Genomic DNA, 23,474 nt, shown 5'->3' with positions numbered 1-23,474 from the left:
CATAGGGGCTCTACCAGAACACTTAGCCTTGTCCATAGAGATTCAAGAATTACAGTTATTCTTGGTTCCATGATTACGTTGAGGCCTTTGGCTGATGGTGAATCAAGCATTGCTGGGTCTAACAGAGGCTGTTCCACAGCATCTGCAGAATAACTGTAAGAATCTTCCTCTGATTTCTACCCGTGGTTAATGATGCTGTGATTATGGAAAAGCATTATGTCACAGAAGTGCTTACACTGAATATCTCAGTTGCAATAGTCTGGTGCCTCTCTAACAAAGTCTAAAACCCATTGGATGCGATAAGCAACGATAGAACTCAGTGCACATGAAATGACACAAGCATGAAGTGCTTCCAAAGGAAGTCAAAGATTCAAAAATAGCGACATAAAACACTTCCAGCTTCGTGAATTGTGTGTATTTGGTTGCAAAAAATCTCTGGTGATGGGATCCGATCCTTTCTAGTTTTGCACTTCAAAAGTTGCTTGTTGGTACACAGTCGGTGCACAACTCTTCACAGGCGGCTCTGAAGAATAAACAGGTTCTTAAAATAACCCCAAAACTAGAGCTTAATCAATTTAAAAACGAAGCCTTGGGTGTATCTTTCAAAGATTCCTTGTGCTTCACACATTTGCAGCACAGCAGCTGCAAAAACAGATTTTACAGCTCTTTTATTTACAACACCTTTGTTCTTTGCATTTATGTAAGAGCAGTTTCTGGAGGGTTTAGCTCTAGTTTAGAGGCTCAAGTAAAGCCCAGATATGCAAAACATTCCCTGTGCTGTGAGGATGCAGATGAAGAGTAGGGACCACAAGCCACATTGCTGCAAAGTCACTGCGAGTCAAAGCAGCCCTTCCACACACACAGGAACCTTATAGGTCTGAAACAGCCATAGAAGTAACCTTATGAAGCCCAGGATGGAGCTGTGCACAGAGCGTGCCCTTCCCCTGCAAGGGCTGAAGCAAGCGGGCTGTGCTCCAGCCTGCCCTGTTACGTGCCCAGACTCAAAACAGAGCAGCAAGTCATAGCAACAACTTGGGTTCACGCGAGTGCAAAAGCAGCACTTCTCTACTGCCAAAAAGCAATAGGAGTATAGGAGTGCTAAAAGCATCGACAGCAGCAAGAGGGTGTCAGGGGCCTAGAGCAGCCAACAGCAGAGCTGGGCACCCTAACACTGCCTTTGCTGCATCATTCCAAGTGCCTTCTAGGACAGACAGAGGCCTTTCATTGCACAGTGAAGGGCTTCTAGAAGGAACTTCTGCCTTGCTGGGTCAGCAAGCAAACCTTTCCCGCAAGCTTTTGTCACCTCCAAGACTTGCATGATAAATAACATCCAATTGTACACATTTGTTTTGCATCTCAGCCAAGCAGATGGCTTGGGAGAATGGAGGGGATATTAAATAAAGCTAAGGTGAACCTTCTGGGAAAATTCAAGGGGACTTAATTGTATAGTATTAACTTTTACCTATTTCTCCTTTTTTTATTTGGCAAATACTTAGGAGCAAACTCCTCATTTAATGAGGAAGAAAGCACAGATGAAAGGAGTTTTTTCTTTAACATCTTTAATCTGAAATCCTGCTGGTGCTGCATATTTTCCCACTGGGATGCTTAAAGGTGATGAGGTTACCCTGCAGTCTTTTACTGATTACGTCCCAGGCTAAATTAGCTATGGGATATGTACGTATATGTATAAAAACTGCAAGATAAACACCAGATTTTAAACTCATCAAACAGAGCCCCAACCCCTCTGTGATTTGAAAGAGAAAAGTGTTTTATAGCAGATGCAACGTGTGCAGTTTTATTACAGACCAAAGAGATGCACACACAAGACCTCTGCATTCAGTGGCGTTGAACACCTGACGTACCAGCTCGGTCTCTGAGTTTATCTGGGATAAACTGAGGTGCGAGAGGTGTTAAATGATTTCCAGCAGGGTAAGTCATTGCAGGACTAGGAATAGAATCGAGGTTCTCTCCCTGACCCAGCTCTGGCTAACTGATAAAGTTATATTTTGAACAGATCCACTCCAGCAGGGAATTGCTCAGTCACCTTGAGCCATGTAGGACTTGACAAGGAACAAACCTTTCTAGTTAACAGAGCGCCTTGTGTAAGGGCTGAAGTCTAATGACAAAGTATCCCATGGGAAGGGTCTGTTAATGGGAGGTCAAGCTTTTTGTCTCCAAATTCTGTCTTAAATCTGAGCAATATTGGCACAGACCCAGAGCTAACTGGTTGTCTCATAGAAGAGTATCACAGAATTCAATATAAGCCATAAACACAGAGATCAGCACAGCATCTTTTATCAGCACTGATAAATATAGATACTTCTTACATAATAAGGGACATTCGGGTCATTGATTTTCAGCAAGAAGTTCTCATTGATTTCCAATAGGAAATTCTGATCTTAAATATCGTATAAAATGACATTTTGATATTATTAATGCCAGCTACTGAATGATATGAATGTTTAATCCAAGTGTAAATAATGGTTATGAAATGGCGCACTGGACACCACGTCAGTGCAAACAGCAAAGTCCCTTATATAAAGAGCAAGAGAAAATACTGAGGATTAGAGGAAAAGAAATAATATCTCCCCTGTTTTAGCATGGGGAAACCGTGGAGGAAAGAGCTTACTCAGGCTGTCCAAGGTCACAGGGAGGGTCAAAAGTCACATCCCTCAGAGCATCTGCCTGCAGCTTTAACATACTGTAGATAACATCTCTATGTCTCTCGTGCCAATAAATCTTCAGGCAAAAAGAAGCTTAAACTGGAGTGGTGGAAGATATGAGAAGCTGGCTTTGGGGGAAAGTCCATGCCACAAATGACAAATAAAGAACAAATAAGTAAAAGTTATCAACCGAATAAATCTTAAAATAAAAGGATTTAGGGATGCTGTCATGATCTCATTGCTTACATCAAGGGCAAGCTGTGCATATCTTCATATCGTATTTACTGTTATGAAAACATAAACGGGATTACTAGGGCTTAGTGCTTAAGCAGCCTGTTTCATTAGGAAGGCAAGGAACTTTGTCTGTTCTGATATTAAAGATGAGGCAGGACAGAGAAAAGACAAAGAGTGTCCCGTTTTCCTGGTCCAAAGGACAACAATTCTACTAAATGAATAAAATATGGATCTCAGAACCTTACAGGTCTGTACCCCTACATCCAAACCAGGCTGGACTGAGCTGCATCGCCCCTATAAGGATGCATGTGAGCTCTGCAAAGCCATTCAGAACATTGGTTTCCTTTGGTAACCTGAAACCCATCACACTCACGTTTTCCTCCTACTCGATTCCTAAGCCAGACTGGTAAGAACTGTTGGTAATTTACATCACTTTGTATGGATATTACAGCTGTTGCACTAATCTGCAAGGAAAAGGTACAGCAGCTTCGTTGCCAGTCACAATATGAAATGCTGGCAGATCTAAATGGCATGTTGCAATGCTTTTGCAGAACATATTGCTAGACATTTGAGTTCCGACATCTCTCTTTTTTCTATGGGGAAGACAAAGGGTGAAAATGCATGCTGCAGATCTGGGCTCCTGTTTGTTTTGCAGCCTTTATGTTTTGTTTTGGCTCGGTTATGTTTGTTTGTTTGTTGCAGAATCACCTTGGGAGATGAGCCTGCTGCTATCGCTCCCATAGATAAATGCAAATAGTGCTATTTGAGGCGGTTTGTACCTGGAGGAAGTGCAGCGAATCAGTAACTGCAAAAGAGAATGATTTCACAGTCGAGTGTTTCTATGAAGGCACCAACTCAAATTCAGTGTTCCGAGTGCGATACCTACAGGGAAAAGCTCAGCTTTTCAAGGTGGCAATGAGAAGAAAAAGATTCTCTCTATGCATCTTCCTGTAGCATCTCAGGGAGAACAGAAGCAGAATGGGAAATACAATGTGCCTACCACAACCTCTGCTGATCTGGGAAAGAAGGGCATAAAGATGTGGCTGGTCAAATGCATAAGATATAAGCTAAAGGTACCTACGGGGACAAGAGCCACTCTGCAGCTTTGTCCCAGCATGCAGACCACAATGATTTATTCCTATAGCCTTTGTTACTCATGCAGTACTTAAACGCACTACAGGAAGCAAAGCAGGGTTTGATTTTAGTGACTGTCCCTTTGTGTGCTAATGATTTTCATTAGCAAGTTAATTTTCATTGCAAGCCTTTTGCTTTGTCATCTGGGAGATGAGAAGCCAAAAGTTCAACATCAACTTTCTGAGCATTGCTGGGGAGGGAGAATACTGTGCACGTTGCACAGTCTTGCAGCAAATACATCAGAACAGAATCCTGAAGCTCAGAGCTAAAGCAAAGCATGCACTGCACACCCCTACACACACCACTGCTCAGGCTGCTGTTGTAGAACCATCGAATGGCCTGTGTTGAAAAGGACCACGATGATCATCTCATTTCAGCCTCCTTGCTATGTGCAGGGTCACCAACCACCAGCCCAGGCTGCCCAGAGCCACATCCCTGCTCCCTAACCTGATGTGTTGCTCCATGTGACAGCAGGGTTTGTGCAGCTGGCTTTGCAAATTGCACAGCAGGGAACGTCGTGCTTTGGCAAAGAGCCCACCTGAATCCCAGAGGAGTGAAGGAAGAGAAAACAAGTTTTGACTAGTAACATATAAGGTGACACTATCAATCACTGACAAACCTGGACAGCTCCAGTTAATTTTTGCTCAGAATGATAAAATACTCCAGTGGTGAGGAAAATAACAGGGAGTTTCATGCAGGGCTATTTTTCTTCTTGTGTTTTTTGTTCCGTTTAGGAGAAAAATCACATTAAAGCCGCAGCAATTTTAATCAAATACGGACAAGGGAAATGGAAGTACCCACAGATAAGCCTATGCTGTCGATTGGCTTTTGTTGCTTTCAGTTAAAAGTTTATACTTTGTATATAAATACATATATATATTTCTAACAAATCCAAAACATTTCAAGAGAAACTGATATTTGGGAGCGTGGTCCCTTAGTCTGCCTTTGAAGAAAGAGGAGGTCTGAAATAGAACAGAATTATTCAGCCAGCTTCTAGACTCAGAACACTTCCCTGGAGGCGTAGATCTGGCAGCATGTAGGTGAATTTGATTTCTTACTCAGAAAAATTATCTACGCGTTATTAATATTAACACATTCTTAGAGGAGCAAATGTATAAGATGTTCTAAAATGCAGATAAAGATGGAGCCTGGGAGCCTAAACTGCGGGGTCCTCCAAATGAAGGCCAACCCAGAGGGGCAGCAAAGAGGAAAGGTGGTCCAGCCAGAACAAACCTGGGCTATCAGCTGCACTCAGAGGGGATGCTGTTTCCTGATGGCACATTTCTGCCCTGGAAGCAGCATGGGGTACCTGTGTGTGTGTGCATTGCTGTTGTCACACAGGGAAACAAGGATCTTTTCTCCCACTCATCCATCGTGCACCAACAGAATGAATTTTGGATTACTATTTGGTGCTTAAAGCTCATCAGTTTCCTTTTAATGAGGCACTCATTTGGAGAAGATAGAAGAGCAGCTAGCAGAAGGAAAAGCACTTTGCTTTCACCATCTTTTGCAGCAATTTTTTTCTATCTATTTAGTGGGTTTTTTTTTTCTTTTCTGCTACAGAGTAACAAACTGAGGGGAAGAGACCTAAAGGCTTCCAAAGAACCCAAATGTATCCATAGAAAAGAAAGCAGAAGGAACATTGTTATGAGCAAGCAATACTAAAGTCATGCAGCTTGCAGTAAGGCACGGAGCAAGCTAGCCACAGGTGATTTTCACATCCCAGGAGCAAATGAAAGCGTGATGAATAGGGATAGCATAATGGTTCTGCAATCATAACACAGCCCTTTCTGGAGCACACTTTGCATTAAAAGAGATGGGGGGGTGGAGAAGGAGTCATTAAGTATCTCAAGGAAGGTGGAACACAGCACGCCCACACCAGCAGCCTTCTGCAATGCAGGGGGAGCACCTTAGCTCAGCTTAGAAGAGCCAGGCACCAGTCCTGGGGACAGCCTTCCCACATTTGGCTTCCAAGTGCTGTAAGTCTATGGATGAGAACACATCAAACCTCAGCTTAGGCAGTAGGAGACCCAGAGGCTGTGCTCGAGCACTATGAGGGCGCTGCTGCTGAGCTCTGCAGCATGGCCTGTTCTGATGCTCATCTCATTTCTTCCAGCCCTGAAATGCTTCTCATTCACAACACCTGTCTGATCCAAAAGCATTTCTAATCCCTTTCACACCTCGCTATTTGATGACAAGCGATCCTCCACCATTACTTTTAAATATCTATATTTGTCAAATTGCATTTATTAAGGTCCATATTTGATAGAGTTAATAGGATGCGCAGAGAAGCACGCAGCTCATTATCTTCTAGACATGCAGTCTCCCCTTCACCTGTAGCATCTCTCACTTAAACCCAACTCACTTTATATGCTTCAATATTTGATCATAATTGCCAGGCTGCTGAAAACAGAACTTCTGATCAAGGAGGGCAATTCTATGCAAATTTACAGAATTATAGCTATTCTCCACTATAAAATATTACAGACTGTTCTTTAAAGAGGAGCTTAGGTGCTTAAATGTAATTAAAGAAACCAAACTGCTAAGGAGAGGATCAGAATTAAAACAGCTTCTCTCTTACAAAAGCAGCCAAAAAGCCATCCTGCAGGAGCTGTGAGAAATAGGTTGGCTGTGCATCTGCCTGTTATTTTAGCCAGCAGTGATGAGCTGCCACCTCCACACGGGAGGCAAAGCTGCAAATGCCACAGCAAGAGAAAACACCACACAAAGATGGAGAGCATTGGCCACTCATTTCTGCAGGGCCAAAGCTCTGGTCCCTCTCTGCTCACCCTGCAGGTGATGAGGGCAATGCAGGTTTTGGAGTAGGAACAGTTCTGCACCCATTTGGGGTACACAGTACTCCACCACAACACACTCCTTCTGCTCTCTCCTTCCACCCCTTGAAACTCTTTCCAGTTCCAAGTTCTACTGTTCCAGAAGCTGAGGCTTTCAAAAAGCCACTTCTTAAAAAGCTAATTAATTCCCCATAGGCTTCCCCCCTCCCCTCCCCCCGACTCCTTTTGACTTGGTAAATATCTCTGAGATTGCTTTTTCTATAATCAGTGTTAGCAGCTCATTAAAATGCACAGTATGTGTATGGTTTTGAATGTGACACGGCCCAGCATGGACGCTGAAGCTGCTTAAAAACAGAGACAGAAAAGAAACAGACGAGGATAACATGAAAGCAGAAAGCCAACATTGCTTATGAGTTGACACCAGAGTTAAGAAGTCGAGAGCAAGGAGCCTTCAGCCCGGCGATTAGGAGAGCAGTCTGATTGCACAGCACCCCAACCACTCAATTCAGCCTGCAGATTTCCACTGAGCTTTCTTTTTCAGAGGGTTTTAATGCTCTAAAAAAGAACTGATTCTACTATCAGGTAATTGTATGAGTTTTTCACTCTGAATAATAGGAGGATTCTTCTCCGGTTAATAATGAATGAAGTAAATTAAAAGGCCTTTAGTGTACGTAGTCTCCTTTATTTCCTGAGCATACCTTATGCCCCGTGGTGGTGGGAAACAGGTTAAAGGTGATGTTTTGGGTCACAGTAAGAAAACCCAGGTTGAAGGGATCACTCAGTAACAGGTGGCTGCAAAGCTGTTGGTCCACATTATTTGAATGCCTTTAATTCTCCGTTGGATAAAATACACCTCTGCTCATCTGCAGACAAATTGCAAATGATGGGCATACCAAGATGACCACAATACTGCAGTAACTCTGCTCAGCACACTGCCATCCCATCTTCACAGCACCCCAGGCATCCTGCAGCACCTGTGGCATGAAGGAGACCCATAAATGAAACAGGAGCAAAGCCCCATCACAGGCACTGCCCGCTGCTGTGTGTTCTTGGGGCCAAGGGGAGCCCTGCACCCTTGCACAGCCTGATTCTCATTACTGAGTTTGAGTGCCCACATTAGAATTTAAATTAAACTAAATATTGACCAAAGAAGAGCTTTCTGTTGGTTTCAGGGTGAAAAGCTAAAATTACCAAGGCAACAGGAGGCTGTGGATATAACATCATGCTTTCCCTATCAGGGAAAACCAGTGAGCTGCTTCCCAACCAGCAGCAGCACCCAGCACCCACACAAAGACTCTTGGGGCATCCTCAGTACTGCCACTGAGAGTGGAGGATCAGAAGCACAGGGGACAATTTGGCTGCATGCCGGTGCTTGAGGAAAAAGAAAACCGAGTTCACTCCTGGCTTTGTGACAACCAAAGGGAACAGAGCCAAGAGAACATCCATTACTGACAGCGAGGTGCAGAGGTTAAGACTGGGGGCATTTTCTACAAAGGGAAATACAGATCTCCCTATATGAGTTCTTCACCGAAGTCAATTCCTTCTTTTCTCTACAACTGTTACCTCAGCAGATTCTGTGTTCCTTTTTGTGGCACAGCTGTGTAGGTTCTATGAGGTGGCTGTACAGAAAAGCGAGATATCATACCAAAAAATAGCATATCACTGATGAGATGGAATGATGCAGCAAAGTGCCATTCTTGTTAAGGAATAGACAACCACCCTGCACGAGTTCTTAGTTACACGGGCCAATGAGAAGTTTCAGGCTTCACTTCCTATTCCTGTCACTTTCAGCTGTGACAATGACAGCTGGAGAGTCCCAGGTCTGCCATTGAGAAGAGCCAACAGGAGCTCTCTGCCATTCGGTCTAAGAAGGCAGAGCAGAGATGCAAGCACTTCTCCATTCAGAGAATGCAATTCCCAGCAGTAGTGTGGAGGGAAAGAGAGGAGTAGTGACAGCTTGGGTTTGCAAAGCACAAAGAACTAATTCACCTCGGTAACATTTCAGAAGGTATTTGAACAACTATGGTACCATCTTCTCAGTGAACGGGAAATAATGATATGCTTGATATTAAGCAAAGGGCTGAAGCTGGGAATGTGCTGAACTGGGACCACTGCATTAGCTGGAATACGTTCCCCATTTGCTGTGAATAATAGAGAACACTTGATTAGAAGCCTTTCATCAATGTAGGAATAGGGGCTTTAGCTTTCTGACCTACTTTCCTTGCCAGTGGAATTCTGGTTTTAGCTTAAACTCAAGGTCTGAATGTTACCCAAATTCAGACCATCTGTTTTAACAGCCTACAGGCTGAGAAGTCGATCCAAGCCAAGGAGAATAAATGGAACCAGTGTGTGTGTGCATATATTAAGTATTCTTAACACTCCGTGTATTCAATAACTGACTCAGTTTATTCTTGAGTCTACATAAACACTCCTGTTGCTTTAGGCAGGGAACGCTGCTGTTGTAAGGAACGTTTATGCCACCAGATGCTACCAAAGGCCTCCACAGTTAGGTCATAGCTCTGGAGCAAGTACAGCAGTGGGCAGGCTACAACTGACCCAAGTCCAATATGGCTTTGAGGAGGGTTGTTGTGGGCTGCCCAGGAGCAGAAATCCCCTCCGTGCAAGCCACTAGAAAACAATCTGCCCTTCTTCCTTATTTGTACTGGTAGAGAAGCAGCAGAACTTGCATCTCCTCCTCCTTTTCCACCTTGACTGAAGCATGCGCACATCTCAGTGCTGACAAAACAGTCTTTTCTTGACTCGAGCAAGTTCCCCACAGTTATCCTGAACCAGTAAGTTCCTACAAAACAGCTTCTGGCGCTGTAAGGAATCCCACTCAGTATGAGACGCTCCTCATTTCATTGCTTGCACTTTCATTAGAATGAGAAAAGAGCTTAACAGCATCAACAGTTATCAATCAACACTATGTCAAAGCCCCCCACTAAGCAACTGCTGACCACAACTCTTCACTAAGCCCAAACCAGCCTGAGTGTTGCAGATAAGCTCCTGTCGCTCCTGCTGATAGGCATCTACAGAACACAGCCCCTCACAGCTTGGCTGCTGGATGTAATTTCAGCAGAATATCCAGGGAGGATGAGAGCATCCGTGTAAACATTAACAACTAAAATATGCTAGAGCAAGAGAAAACAGAAGTGTAAAAAACCCAAGCCAAATATCGCAGAAGTTGAATACCCAGCTGGGGAGCTGCCCAGCTCAAAACAAGGCAGAAAATAAGTATACTTAATGTAAGAGAAGCCTAGCATGAAATCGCTCTGCGCTTCCCCAGACACAGCAGACTGCCATTCCAGTCTGTCACTTGACAGCCTGCTCACAGTCCTCGCATGTTGGCTGCTCAGCAGCTCAGTGGTGCATCGCGCCCTGCCTGGGTGTAGGAGGCTGGAAAAGCTGACATGAGATGTACCACGGCATCCTCACCGACATCCCATGGTCTGCATCCACTAAACAACTTTACCTTTGGAAAATACCATGCCAATATTAACTAATTAATCAACACAGCACTTAATCCAAGACAGCCATGAAAATATATGCTGAAAATGGCAATGGCACCTTTGGAGATCTGGAATGGGTGACAGGATAAATGCTGCTAAGGGGGAATGTGGCACGTGTGAGCTCTAAGAGCTCTGGGTTTGGTGGACTACATCCATCAGGGCACATGAAATCAGGAACGGGGCAGAGGAAGAGGGAATGAAACCCTAAAGGGAAGATCTGACTGGCACCAGTCCTGCGTTGTAGCTTTAAAGCCCCTGTTCATTTGTCATGTGCAAAAACAAGGGAGGAATGAGTAATACTTGCCTTTGTTTTCATTGCATCATTGGAAGTGACACGATCATTATTTCACTGGAGGTTCAAAGAAGCATTAGCATAATTACCTTGGACTTGTACCTATTAAACAGAGGGACATCAGCTCCTCTGAGCTGTCAGATGTGACACAGCCTCACAATGCAACTGAGACTTTCTGGCTGAATTTTAGTCATTTTCCCCCTTTGTGCAAACGAAAGCAAGGCAGAGTGATTTACTTGCAGTACAGAAAAGGATCTCTCACACCTGAGAAGCTACACACTAATTCCATGCTTTATTCTCTCATGCAAAAGGCGTTTCAAACCATATTCCTCAATGCAACACATTGCCTTGCTATTCTGTCCTTGCTGTCCTAAAAGCAGAAGGTAAGGGCTTGAGGGAACCTGCCTTTTGACCCTACAGCACTGGGCAAAAGGTTGGAGAGAAAGAAACTCTCAGCTGTTAATGGTGGTATGAAGCAGAACAGCAAAAGGATCTGAAGCAGCACGTGGCTGCTCTGCTAAGAGAGGTGTTAGGATACAGGCTTCCCAAATGCCAATTGCACTCTGATCTCCTCTACATCACAGGAACCAGCACCAACAATAACCATCCCATAATAATATTTTATGAACATTAAGTCCCTCCCTGGGCACATTCCTGATATCCACAGTGCCTGGAAAGCTGGCACGATAGAAGGCTGCTGGAAAAGAGCATCCTCTGCAAAGCTCCTCCACTATCCCCACAGTGCCGTTTGTTACTACAAACCCCTCTTTGTAAGGCTGTGAGCATTGCACAGAGAGAAAAGATCACCAGAAATGCTGCTGAGAGCCTATTTTTAGAGTGAGTCATTTGATGAGCTGCTCAGCACCTTATTTATTGCTGTCTCCAGCTGGAGGAGCTAAGCAGCATCCAGACACCTCTGCTGCTAAAACCAGAGCTCGGAAGCAGTGACCTCTATTTGAAAACATTTCCTTCATTGACAGAGAGAAAAACAGCAGCACATTATGCTGCCAGGGCTAATAGCTACTAATTACAGTGCATGCCATATGACCCCTTTTATACTCTAAGAACAAAGACGTCCCAAAACAAATAAATAAAATACTGAAGCTCTACGCTCACAGCCTTTCCCAGCCTACAGACTGAGCACTTAGAAGTGCTTTCTTAATGCTTTGCTTCTGGTTTGTTTGTTGGGAGGCTTTACTTGAATTTTACACCACGCGGACTGTGGGTGTGAGCCTCAATGCTCACAGAGCTTCCTGAGATGGAAATGCTGCTGTAAAGGAACACCAGGAAGGAGAAGAGCCCCTGCCATGTTAAGCATGGGGTGACCATGGTGAAGCTGCAGAGCACCTGTGGGTCACAAACCTCTGCATGCAGCAGCACACAGCCACAGGTGCAGTGTAGCACAGGCAGTGAGCAGAACAACCAAACAGCTGCAAGCTGGCCAATCTGCTGCCATCCAACTGCATTGCTGGCAAAATAAACAGCAAATGTGTTTACCTCTAGGCATGTTCCACTTCTAACCTAGCCAATCCTCAGCGCTTATCTCTGGATGTGCCCACAGCCATGTACAGGCTGCTGCCTCCAGCTTTCTCTGCAATGCCTTGCATTATTAACACTGGTAACTCAGCAGCACTTGAGGTTCTCAGAGCACTCACAACCTCACCCAACCAAGCGGGCAGAGCAGGTGACCAAATGCCATTTCAGCAATGGAAAACTGAGGTCCAAAAAGCTGAAATGATTTACAAAAGGTCACAGGAAAAAAATCTATCAAATTTGTGGCCTCTGTTGTTTGTATTAAAGGCTCGAGCATCCTGTTAGAGCCTCTGAGTGTTAATCATGACCTCGCTCTTCTATCTCCTTACTGCTCTAATGAGCTTATAAGTATAAGCAGGGGTAGAAAGACAGCAAGTTACTGGTTCCATCCAAGCCTCATCCCAACCCAAATTAAAGGCAGGTCTAATATCTGCAGCACTGACATTCACACACACACCTTCCTCAACAGGATAAGACAGAGTGCAGCTGCTGTGCCAGCCCTGAGCCACCCCTTGGCACGGCTCATCAAATGCAATTCAGGTCTGAATGCTGCCACAGCTTCGTATTCTGCCTTGTTCCTCTCCCCTGCAGATGTCAGAGTAATGCATGAACTCTAAGCCCAGCATGGCAACGGTGCTGAAAGGAATGCACACCTGGAGCTAACCCAGAAACCTTCAAGGTCTGAATGAATCTTTCTTTTTAAGAATAGGTCATCTAAAAATGGCCCGTGTCACCAGAGCACAGCAACGCTGTGATCACAAAGCTAGGACGTGTCCTGTTGTTGCTGACACTTCCCTTGTAGGTCAGTAGCCCAGCAAAGCTGGAGAACACTGCTGTAATGTGCCCCATATAGCCCAGAGCCCCCCATGCATCTCAGAGCCCCCCTGCCAACAGCAATCCCTCCACAGGTAATTCTGCAGCAGATGCAGAGGAGTGATGGCACTAGGAGGAGAAATTCTCCCTCCCATGTCTGCCCCACCTGCTCCAGCCAGTGCCACGTTTCCCATCCCAATATCTCTCATAATGGTTTTGCAAGCAAAGTTCTGCACCTCCCCAGCAAAAAAAACCCTTCTCTGTTCTCCCAGATCTACTCTGAGGGTGTTAAAAGCATCTGCTCTGAAGTCACAAGTAATGAGGAAACTCAGCCTGGGTGCAAGGAGAAAACTCAACAAGGCTGTGAGCCAGACGCTTATCATTATACTTTGTACCAATGCACTGAAGGGCTTTCTCTCAGTACTCCAGGTCACCAAGATCACATTTGAGGCATATGATTAATTTTCAGCCCTACTGTGTGAAGGGGCAGCAGGAGAAATGGAGAAAGATTCTTATTCTTTTTTTTTTTTAGAACAGTGTTAAATGAGGTAGGAGACCTCGTCACTTGGCAAGAGCTTCAAAACTGTCTTGGCACGAAGCAGCAGCAGCTAGAAAGTTAACAGACATAAATAGCACGTTATTGATTTGTGGTATTGCGAGGGGTTTGAGTGCAGCGAAGGCAGGTGAATGCAGAAGGATCCTGCTTGGAACAATTAAGCTTTCACAAGTGATGTCTGAAAAATAAAGGCCCGGCTATAAATCACTTTACTTATCAATATTTGCTCCATCAAACATCAAAATACCCCAAAGAAACCCCAAACACCATCTGATAGCGAAGAGAAGCCACTTGTTGCCTCTCGAAGGGCTCAGCCTTTACTTCTAGCATCGTTTTCCTGTCTCCTACAAAACTTCAGCACTGCTTGCAATGGGGTTTCCTGTGCTGACCTCCTGAGCCACTGTGGGAATTCATGCCCTCCAGTGGTTTGCACGTGGCCATTTTGGTGCCAAACCTATTTTTTCCTTACAATAAAACACCTCCTCAATGGCTCACTGAAACAAGGCCTGCGAGTTCAATCAGTGCCTGTGAGAATCACGCTCCTGCCATACTCCAGGGGCATCAGCTACAATTGCCTTTGCTGTCACACAGCACCCAGTGAGCCAGGGCAGCCAGTCGCATGGAGGGATGACAGCCACGCTCTTTCCATTGCATTAGTGCAATTGATACAAAGCACATTGGTTTCCTCTACTTAGAGCCAATGTTAAAGCTTAAGTGTAAAACTCCTGCAGAAAACTTTTGTAACTTGCAAAATAAAAGCCACAAACTGCAGAAAGAGCCTCAAAAAAAGCACTTAGCAGAGCAGTGCTTGTGTGTTACGTGCAATCTAAAGAACCTGGGTCAACAGCGTGAGGGATCTGTTGCTTGTCTAAGCTTTGCTATCAGGATGCTCACATTGCTGCTTAGAGAACCTGAAAAGGCTTTGGGAGCCACTGCACGAGTCTGAAGGGAGAACCTCCCCTGTGTGTGTTTCCCCCCTAGCTACGGTGACATGGTGCCCAAGACCATTGCTGGGAAGATCTTTGGCTCCATCTGCTCGCTGAGTGGAGTGCTGGTCATCGCCCTGCCCGTTCCTGTCATCGTCTCCAACTTCAGTCGCATCTACCACCAGAACCAGCGTGCCGACAAGCGCCGGGCACAGAAGGTAAGTGGCCACACCGGGACACTCAGCTGCACCACACACACAACCATGGATCACACTGCAAAGCAGCTCCAACAACATCCTGGCCAGGCAGGATGCTCAAGTTGCATCCCCGTTCACTTTTTCCTTTACTCATTGGACCACGCTCCCGTTGATGGCAAGGAAACGTATCACCAAGGCTGATGCTGATATGATTGATGGCAGCTTTTATAAGGTCCGCAGTGTGTAATTTCCCCCATTTGAATTTCTAATTCCCCCGATATCGGATTAATTTCTGGGCTGAGAAAGTTTTCTCAAGTCAGAAGTGTGACTAATTTGCACATGAACTCCCCTGCATGAATACTAAAGAGAGCCAACAAGGCAGCAGCACGTGGCCGGCTGGATCTCCAGGGATGGTCAGGACGTACACAGGTGAGAGCAGAATCTGCTTTGGTAACACAGCCTTGTTCCAGCATCAACCTGCAGTGATTAAATTTCTTCTTTGGGAATAGAAGTTTAGTAATAGTTAGAACTCTGTCCCCATCTAATTAGAGTCACAAAGACATTTATGTGGCTTTTTCAGGACGGCTGGATACAGCTCATTGCGCTTTCTCAGTCCTTGATTACATCCCCCAACTTGTTATAAGCAGAGTTGAGGACACACAGCTTTGAAGGAGTAGCACAGACATCTTTCCTCAGTTCCTACCGTGCTAAATAAACCCTTTTTCTCTTTTAATTGAGGATTAGATTACAAAATTATTATAAACTGAACTTCTTCCAAAGCACCGATTCCAAGAATTGTAGCTGGGACAAGAGAGTCTGAAGGCTGCCCAGGCTACGGATCGTTCTGCTGTTGGCATGAACTCAGATGAAGTTGTCCAGTGAGAAATAATTGAGGCAAAAGTATTGCAAGAGCATCCAGCTGAGGAAGGGGTACGATGCTGAGAGCTGAAGGTTGGGGTGTGAATAAGGGGTGGCTGTTACAGCAGCCAAGGAGAAAGGTGCCTTGAAAAGAAAGGGGGAAGAACAAAGATCAAAACAAAGCTGCCACCAGCAGCAGTGATTTAGTCAGCTCGGAGGTAAATTATTCCTTGCCAAACCTGCACTGCAAGAAAATTAATTACGGGGAGATCTGGCAATCTTAATTTATTGCGCTGTGTCATCAAGGTTTGTTCTCTGGCAGGCAGCAAGGACCAGGTCACTCTGAATGGGAGACAAATTGATCATGTCTGACAAGGTTCACTTTGGTAAAATTGTGTTGGTTTTTTCCTCTCCCCCCAAAGACTTCTTTTTTTCTCCCCCCTTTTTTTTTTAACTGACGTGCTAAGAATAGACCATCCTGACATTGAAGTGATGCTGTTCTTCACTGAATGTCACAGCCTCTGGTTTTAAAGGAGAATTTGATGCTTAACAGGCTTTGACAATTGAATGACTTTGTAACTCAGGTAGTGCTGGTGCCTCCCTTGCTGCGCTCAGCTTGCAGTGTCTGGTGCTGGCCTAAGGATGGCTCCTCATGACTCTCTACCCCAGGCAGAGCAGCCAGGGGTGGCTGCAGGGCATGCTGCTCCTTTACCAGCAATAAGGAAACCCAGTCTATTGCTTAAGAGTTAGAGACTGTGCAAATAACAACCCCAAATGACAATGTTACTCCCACCTGAGTGGGACAGTAAAAAAAAAAGTGCATGGCTGAAACACTGCCATAAATACAGCTGTGAGAAGAACAAACATGGCCAGAGAGCTCGGAGCAGCAACATCCCAGAAGGGTGCATGGCTCTCCCAGGGTTTGCTGCGATGCTCTGGACTCTGAAACTGTCGGAAGTCCAGTAAAGGAGTTCTGTCCTGAGCAAACTCAACCTGCTTGGGGTAAGAGCAAAATCAAACCAGGCCACCACAAGAGTGTGGAGTGTACTGCAGAAGCCTTGAGAAAGCCTTCTCATTTCATCCCCTAAGCAATACCTTCCCAGAGAAGAACTGAAGCCCCCAGTTTAGGCAAGAAAAGGGCAACCTGGGCAAAACCGGACTGCAGAGCAGCCCTCACAAACTACTGCAACACGGGACTGAAAGCTGAAACTTTGGCTGTCAAAAAGCAGATGCACAAACAAGGTGAGGCAGAGGAATGGACACATTGCCTGGTGGGTGAATTAAAGCGTTCCATCACACAGCCAATAGCAGCAAAGAAAGGGATGCCGGGCAAGGGAAAAGCTGTATCTTTTCAGATAGAAGTTGACAAGAGGAAATAGATGGAGGGAGGTTACTCTGGAGCACAGAGCTCCTCGTGAGATGGTTGCACACACACAGCCATGACTGCAGGAGGTAACTATGGAGATGCTGAGAGGGGCTTCAGCCACAAGGAAGGACGCAGATAGCTGATTGAGGCACGTTGGAAACAGCCTGTTCCAGAGCCACCACCACTCCCAGAGGTACAGGAAACAGCCACTGAGCTGCCAAGAGGGAAAATGGTGACGAAGAGAATGCTCAGTCCCAGATTTATGTCATCATCTCACCCATGAGAAAGACAGCCCACACACCCGTCAATAACAGGGCCATTATAATAATTGATTTTCTACAGAGCATGGGAGTCAGCTTTGAAATGTTCTGTTTCTTCAGCTGACACCCTAAATTTTGGAGGTGGGTTAGTGAGCTTCATTCAGAGCATAGAACAGAACGGCCAGAAACAGCGAGCAGAGCAGAGCTGGGAGCTCAGCAACAGAGCATGACTCAGTCCCAGCAGGGGATGGGGTTGGGAACTTCAGGAGGGAGAGAAACAATAAGGTTAAATCTGGAGCTGGCTGACATTTAAAAAAAAAAAAAAACAACACATTTTTGGGTTGTTTTTTTATTAGGTTTTTCTTTTTTTCTTCCCCAACCACAATGAACCTTCACGGAATACGCTCTCGTTGTTGTTGATATTTAACAGTTACTGACAGGGAGGGGAGAAAAAAACCAACTTAGTTTTGTTTTTGCTTTGATTTTTAAAGAGAGAATTCAGGTTTTCTGGTGTGGGTCAGTGTTTGCTGCATCCCCTGATACAGCAATGGGAAAGGAATAAAGCAACCAGGAGCCCTTCCTCATCGCTTGATTTCCCGAGTGTTATGAAAGAGGAATTTTGCACCAGTTCAGCCAGTTTGAAATCCCTGGGTGCCAAATTACATAAGGCAACTAGATGCAACCACCCCGTCCTCTGAAAGCAGCGATTGAAATCAGCAAGTTAGAGCTTACAGGTTTCGCCTGCAAAGCAAGCCCATTTATCTAAATACTGAGCCTGTTGTCGATAGTGGCCCAACGCCCAGCTTCAATCACATCCACCAATATCCAGAAGCCTCTCTGCATTTGTTTCAAGCCTTGAGGCCCTTTTCATGTCACATCTCGGCCATAAACAGGTAACAGCCACAATGCTCAGGAAGCTGATGGATCCATCCTGGGGCAGCTCCTTGCAGGAGGTACCCACTCCCACCTGTTGGATCCTGGTTGTGCAGCAGCTCTGGCCAGATGGCTCATTATGTAGCACAGTCGGTAGGATTTGTAATGGCTGAGGTTGCCTGATTCATCCCAGATGTCTAAATAAACGCAATCTGAAATTGCCTTGTCAAGGAGACCAGCATGGGAAAGCGTTCAGCCAAAAACGTCATCAAGCTTTGGATGCAGGTTCTGGAGATCAGAATCTTCACTGTTACCTCTATGAATTACTTATTTTCCTGTTGCACTACAGTAATGCAGAATCAAGTGAGCCGAGTGCTGTCTAGCATCCATGCAGTCCCATCTATGCACCAAACACAACACCCCTGTGCCAATTGCAATGCATGGTTACTTCTACATTAAGGAACGTGGATGTATCCACAGGCAATAAAGTGGGTAGCAATGGAAGTAAAGCTCACTCACTGCCATTGCTCATTTGTGCCATGCCAACAATTAACAGATGAAGAGCAACATTTGTCCCTGAGACATGTGGTGCTGAGATGGCAGCAGAGGTCTCTACGTGCCCCAGTCTATATGGGAAAGCCTTGCAGCCTGCCAGCACATCGCCCAGGTCCTCTGCAAACACTCCCAGAGATCTTTCATAGCCCAACTTGAAAGGTCCCAGATCTCATTATTCCACTCCTCCCACTCCACCCAGCAGCTGTGGTCCGCAAAGTCTGACTCAGAACACATCTTTGTTGTTCGGAGGTCATGAAAATCCAACTGATCAGTAGCAGGGGATATCTTCAGCATCAGATCCGGCTCTCAACCAGCACAAGTCAGGCCCTTTCTAGGCACCAACAAGAGCCTGCCATCCTCTATTGTCTCCCCACCACAGCCTGTCTCATTGTTCTGACAAACACAGATGCTGCTGCAGCATCACCCTCCCAAACCTCCCTCGCTGTGACTCAGGTTTCCTTAAGCGTAAAACTGGGATTAATCCACTTCTCTTCCTGGCTCAGTGGCTTCTCACCATTAGTTCATGCACACGTACAGGGCTATAAACCAAAACCATCTCACAGCAATATTATCCATGACCAGGATTTTACATTTGCACACCTGAGCTGCTGCACAGCACTTCTCCCAGCCATCCCCAACAGCAAGCAGAGCAACAGGAGCTGCTGACAGTTTAAACACGTTATGAGGATGCCAGAGCCTGCCTGCAAGCATTGTGCAGGAAGAAAGAGGAGCTCCAGTCACCACACAGACCGCTCCATTGGAGATAGTTTCTCTTATCTCCCTTTGTCACAGTAGAGCAGAACTCTGCTATTTACTATGCAGCCCGCTGCCTGCCGGTAATTTGAGCCACCTGTTCCCCATGTAAGTGCAGCCATTTAAACCAAACTCAGCATCAACTCTGAACAAATACAATCATAAAAGAGTAATTCTACGCATTGTCCGGGAGCTCCAGCATCCACTGCCAGTGCATTTCTATCCACATGTGAAACAACATCCATTGGTTGGTAACTGAGTCGGGACAATTAAGAGCCATTCTGATAGGAACGTGCAACAATGCTGGAATGCACAAACAAGGGCCAGAGAAGTGAGTAACCATGACAACTGCAGAGCTTTCTGCTGACAAACCAGAGAGCGCTCCAGCGCCCGATATAGCACGAGAAGCAGGTTTTTCCCCTTGACGTTTGCCAAATCAAGGCATGTAGCCAATGTTTTGTGGCTGTCAGTGTAAAGACGTGAGCTGTGACACACATTCTTCCATAAGCCTCCCATTTACCAGATGTGACCACGGGATGGGCTTGTGAATAAAGAGCAAAGACAAGAAAGGGAACGGGTCTACGCAGGAAGAAAACGTCAATACAATGGCAGCTAATTAAACCTGGTGGTAAATACAAGCAGGCTGGAAATCAGAAGACATTGTTGAAAGAGATGAATGAGGTTCTAAAATAGATGCCCTGTAGGAGCGAGAGCTTCACTAACATTCATCCAGAGCTTAAGTTCGTGGTGAAAACATACAAGAAGTTGGCAGCAGGAAGGGACCGGCCTCAACACTACAGGGACCTCCCAACCAATGTGTGCATCCCAAGTCAAGTTTTGCATAATCTGGCTCTTCTCAAAGCTCCATTTCATCAGCCAGAATGCCCATGACCAGTACAGAAGTTGAGATCCATTAAGCTCTATGTTCTGTGCATTGCTGTGTAAATAGGTTGGACATCTTCAGCATTAGAGAAGACTAAGTGGTAACACCTGAAATGATGCTCTGATGCTTTAACGGTGCCCAGGATAAGTTATGATTAAAAGGAGAGCCAAAGAAACGGGGAGGGGAACCATTTCCTCTCTGGATAGTAACGGAGAGGTCCAAAATAAGATCTGATTGTAAGAGGATCTATCAAATTGTATGGGAATACGAGGAGTTCTACACAGTCTGGTACATAGCTCTATAACATCCCCCCCCCCCCCCAAAGCAAATGGCAGAACATTTCAGTGTAAAGAATTTGGAGGAGCAAAGTCCAAATGCACATACATCCTTTCTTAAAAATAAGAAAAAGCTGAAGTGACAGAAAGATTACCTGCAGAAATCAACTCTTCTAACTCTGCAATAACCCCATTGCCTGCCTATTGCAACAGCCAGACAGAACGAGGGTTAGGAGAATAATCACTGGTACTTATTATATGGGCCATTTGCTTTTTAAGCAGCTGTTATTCACACACTCTTCAAATGCATGTAATGACCTGAGTCCTAATCTGGCAGCCCAGCCTGCTTCCAAGCTCTGCTAAAGTTGGCATAGCAGCTTCCCAGAGCCCTAAGTAGGACAAATGAGCATCACTTGGCTGTACTGAAGAAAGCACTCTACAGGCAGTAGATTCATTTAACTTCCTGACAGCTTTAATAACAACATTTAAATATATATGTATTATCTTTTAAATAGAAGAATTTTCTATTTTCCATGTGACAAAGGGAAACTACTACAACAGCTTAGCGTGGCTTCAGCAGATAAAGTGAGATAGGAAGGATGATGCTAACAGCAGGAGCAGCCCAAGGAGGGAGCAGGACCTGACACATGTACTCCATTGCCTTGCTCAGAGGCACTAAAGATCTGGAAAGCTAAAGATGTCTGGCAAATGTGAAATTATGTCATAGGTTGTAACTTAATAGCTTATAATACCACATAAATCAAGAGTGAACGTCGTCTCCATAAGTACTAGATGAAAATCATTAATAAATAATAATTAGCTGTTTCCTGGGCCTGCCATCTGGTAAGCATTTCTCCTAGCCTGCAACTCCTGCTTCTTTCCTGCTCCAAAGCAGCTAGAAGATGAAGATACGCTTTTCTTTCTCTCCTTCATTAGTAGCTTTGGGAAGTGCAGGTACCCAGGGTGCTGCCAACCCCCTCCCTCATGTGCACAGGGCTTCATAGCTGCTTATCCCAAATCTCCTTCCTTACAAAGCAGTAAGGAGATGGAAGTTATGGAGACCTGCCTTCCATCCAGCTCTAAAGAACACACGTGCACCAGGACGACCAAATTAACCACTCTAACCTGCAAGTGGCTGTCATTAGTATTATTATTTTCATCCTAGAAATTATCTTCCAGATTAGGTCATATGCATTTTGAGATCCTGCTGTTTCCTAGCAACTCCTCTTACCACTTCACATGCAGACACAGCGTGCCTCTTTCTTTTCCTTTTTTAGCCTCTTGGTGCAGGGGTTATATTCAGTAACAGTGATCTCAGGCCCGGACCTGATGACCCTTAGTCTGTCACATCCATGAGTGAGATGCAGAAGGCAGCCATCCCCGCCGAAGGCACTCACAGCAAACTGTCAGAAAACCCACAGCAGAAGCACTGAGCTGTGTAAACAGAGGGCAACAAAACTGCACCCACAGGCGTTACAAACCAGCACCGTTTGGAGGAGCCCATCAGCCTGACGCTCTAGGTTAACTACAGGACAGGGTGAAGTACAGGGTTCACTACAAAACACTGCTCAGCAAAGCTTGCATGGGATGCCCTAAATGCAAGGCTTCAGCTTCTGTCATTTGCTCCTCTCCAACTTTGCTCTCAGCTGCAAAGCCCTGCACCTTGCACCACCATGAAGCCTATACCTAAACATCACAGGAAGCTTGCACTGCTTTCCAAGTAACACACACAAACAGGTTTGAAGTATGGCTTTCCTACTGTTTCTAGTCCAACTGTCTGGAGGGCCAAACCAATTTTAGGCACCGGTTTTAATTAACTTCTCTAGCTGACTTAATCAAGATATCTACCAAACTTAATCACGATGCAGGCACGGTTAAGTGATGCGACTCTCCTAGACAGCCTTCTGTGTGAGGAAAATAGGATTAATTTCCGCCCTGCCCCACTGACATTTTTTAAAATAACAACGTCTGTTCTAAACTACAAAAGCTATGGGGTTTAATTATTAAGAGAGCCAGTGGCCCTATTTCAAAGGAGAAAAGAGAACAGACCTCAGAAGCGAACCGTCTCCAGTCCATGTGGAGTACAGCTATTAATATTTGATCTCCTGCTAGCCTGGAGGCAAAGGGAATAATGTTCATTACAAGAGCCTAAGACTGAATCCACTTTAACAACTGAGTGAACTGATGATGATAGCAACCGAAGGCGACGATGAAACCGTTCCCACTGAATGTGAGGTGCCTAAGTTGTGAACTTGTTCTTCCTGCAGCAAAAGGAGCTGATGTTCTGTCAAGCCCAGAAAGGAAAACGAAAGGAAGTCTTCTGGAAACAAACAGACTCCTGACATCTCTCTCCATCTGGTACTTGGGTGTCTGAAGCAGAAAGCCCTTCTGAAGACAGAGGCTTCAGCCTGGAATGAGCCAACTTAAGAAATGCAAACTGCTCAGCTCCAGGCTCAGGCAATGCCTGCCTGCAGCCCCTGCACATTTTGCATGCAGAGGTCAGCCTCTGTCCAGGTCCCAGAGCAAGAGCAAATAGGAAAGACCTCAGAAAAGCAGGACTCATTTCCCACTCTTGTTGCATCTTCAGTACAGAGCAACTTTTGGCCATTTCACTCTCACAGAGTTAACATGAGACAATGAAATCGAGGTGAAATATAGAAAAGAAACACAGTTTCAGGTGTCCCCATTTTGGGGTGTCAAAAAGCATGCCTGTTTTTCAGGCTGGTCATAGCCTGTGCTTCCTAATTAAGGCTGCCAACCCACATCCACATGTTGTCCCTTGAGAAACTGCTCTTAAGGTTCAACAGATCTTCCAAACACTGAGAGCCAGAGTCACTCATGCACATACAGTAATAGAGCTCCCAGAATTATTACACTCTCTGGACCCACTGCAGATATTTGCCTCTTGGCTTTACTCTCTAGAAAGCGCTTACCCATTAGCACCTCTAATTAGAAGGGGGGGGGAAAAAAATCACGAGTTCCATGTTATTTAAAAAGAT

The 23,474-nt window shown here is 45.3% G+C and overlaps 1 protein-coding gene across 7 annotated transcripts in view; it reads left to right on the top strand.

Moving 5' to 3' along the window:
- KCND3 (potassium voltage-gated channel subfamily D member 3) overlaps positions 1 to 23,474 on the top strand; it is an 85,462-nt gene that overhangs the window by 44,572 nt on the left and 17,416 nt on the right. For all 7 annotated transcript variants that reach the window (XM_072355837.1, XM_072355831.1, XM_072355833.1 and 4 more), the window contains one exon: positions 14,511 to 14,673. In XM_072355837.1, the coding sequence (XP_072211938.1) occupies positions 14,511 to 14,673 (163 nt within the window). The remainder of the gene's footprint in view (positions 1 to 14,510; positions 14,674 to 23,474) is intronic.

The sequence above is a fragment of the Excalfactoria chinensis genome, chromosome 23 (genome assembly GCF_039878825.1).
Source record: "Excalfactoria chinensis isolate bCotChi1 chromosome 23, bCotChi1.hap2, whole genome shotgun sequence".
NCBI lineage: Eukaryota > Metazoa > Chordata > Aves > Galliformes > Phasianidae > Excalfactoria > Excalfactoria chinensis.
This window is presented reverse-complemented; position numbering and strand designations above follow the sequence as displayed.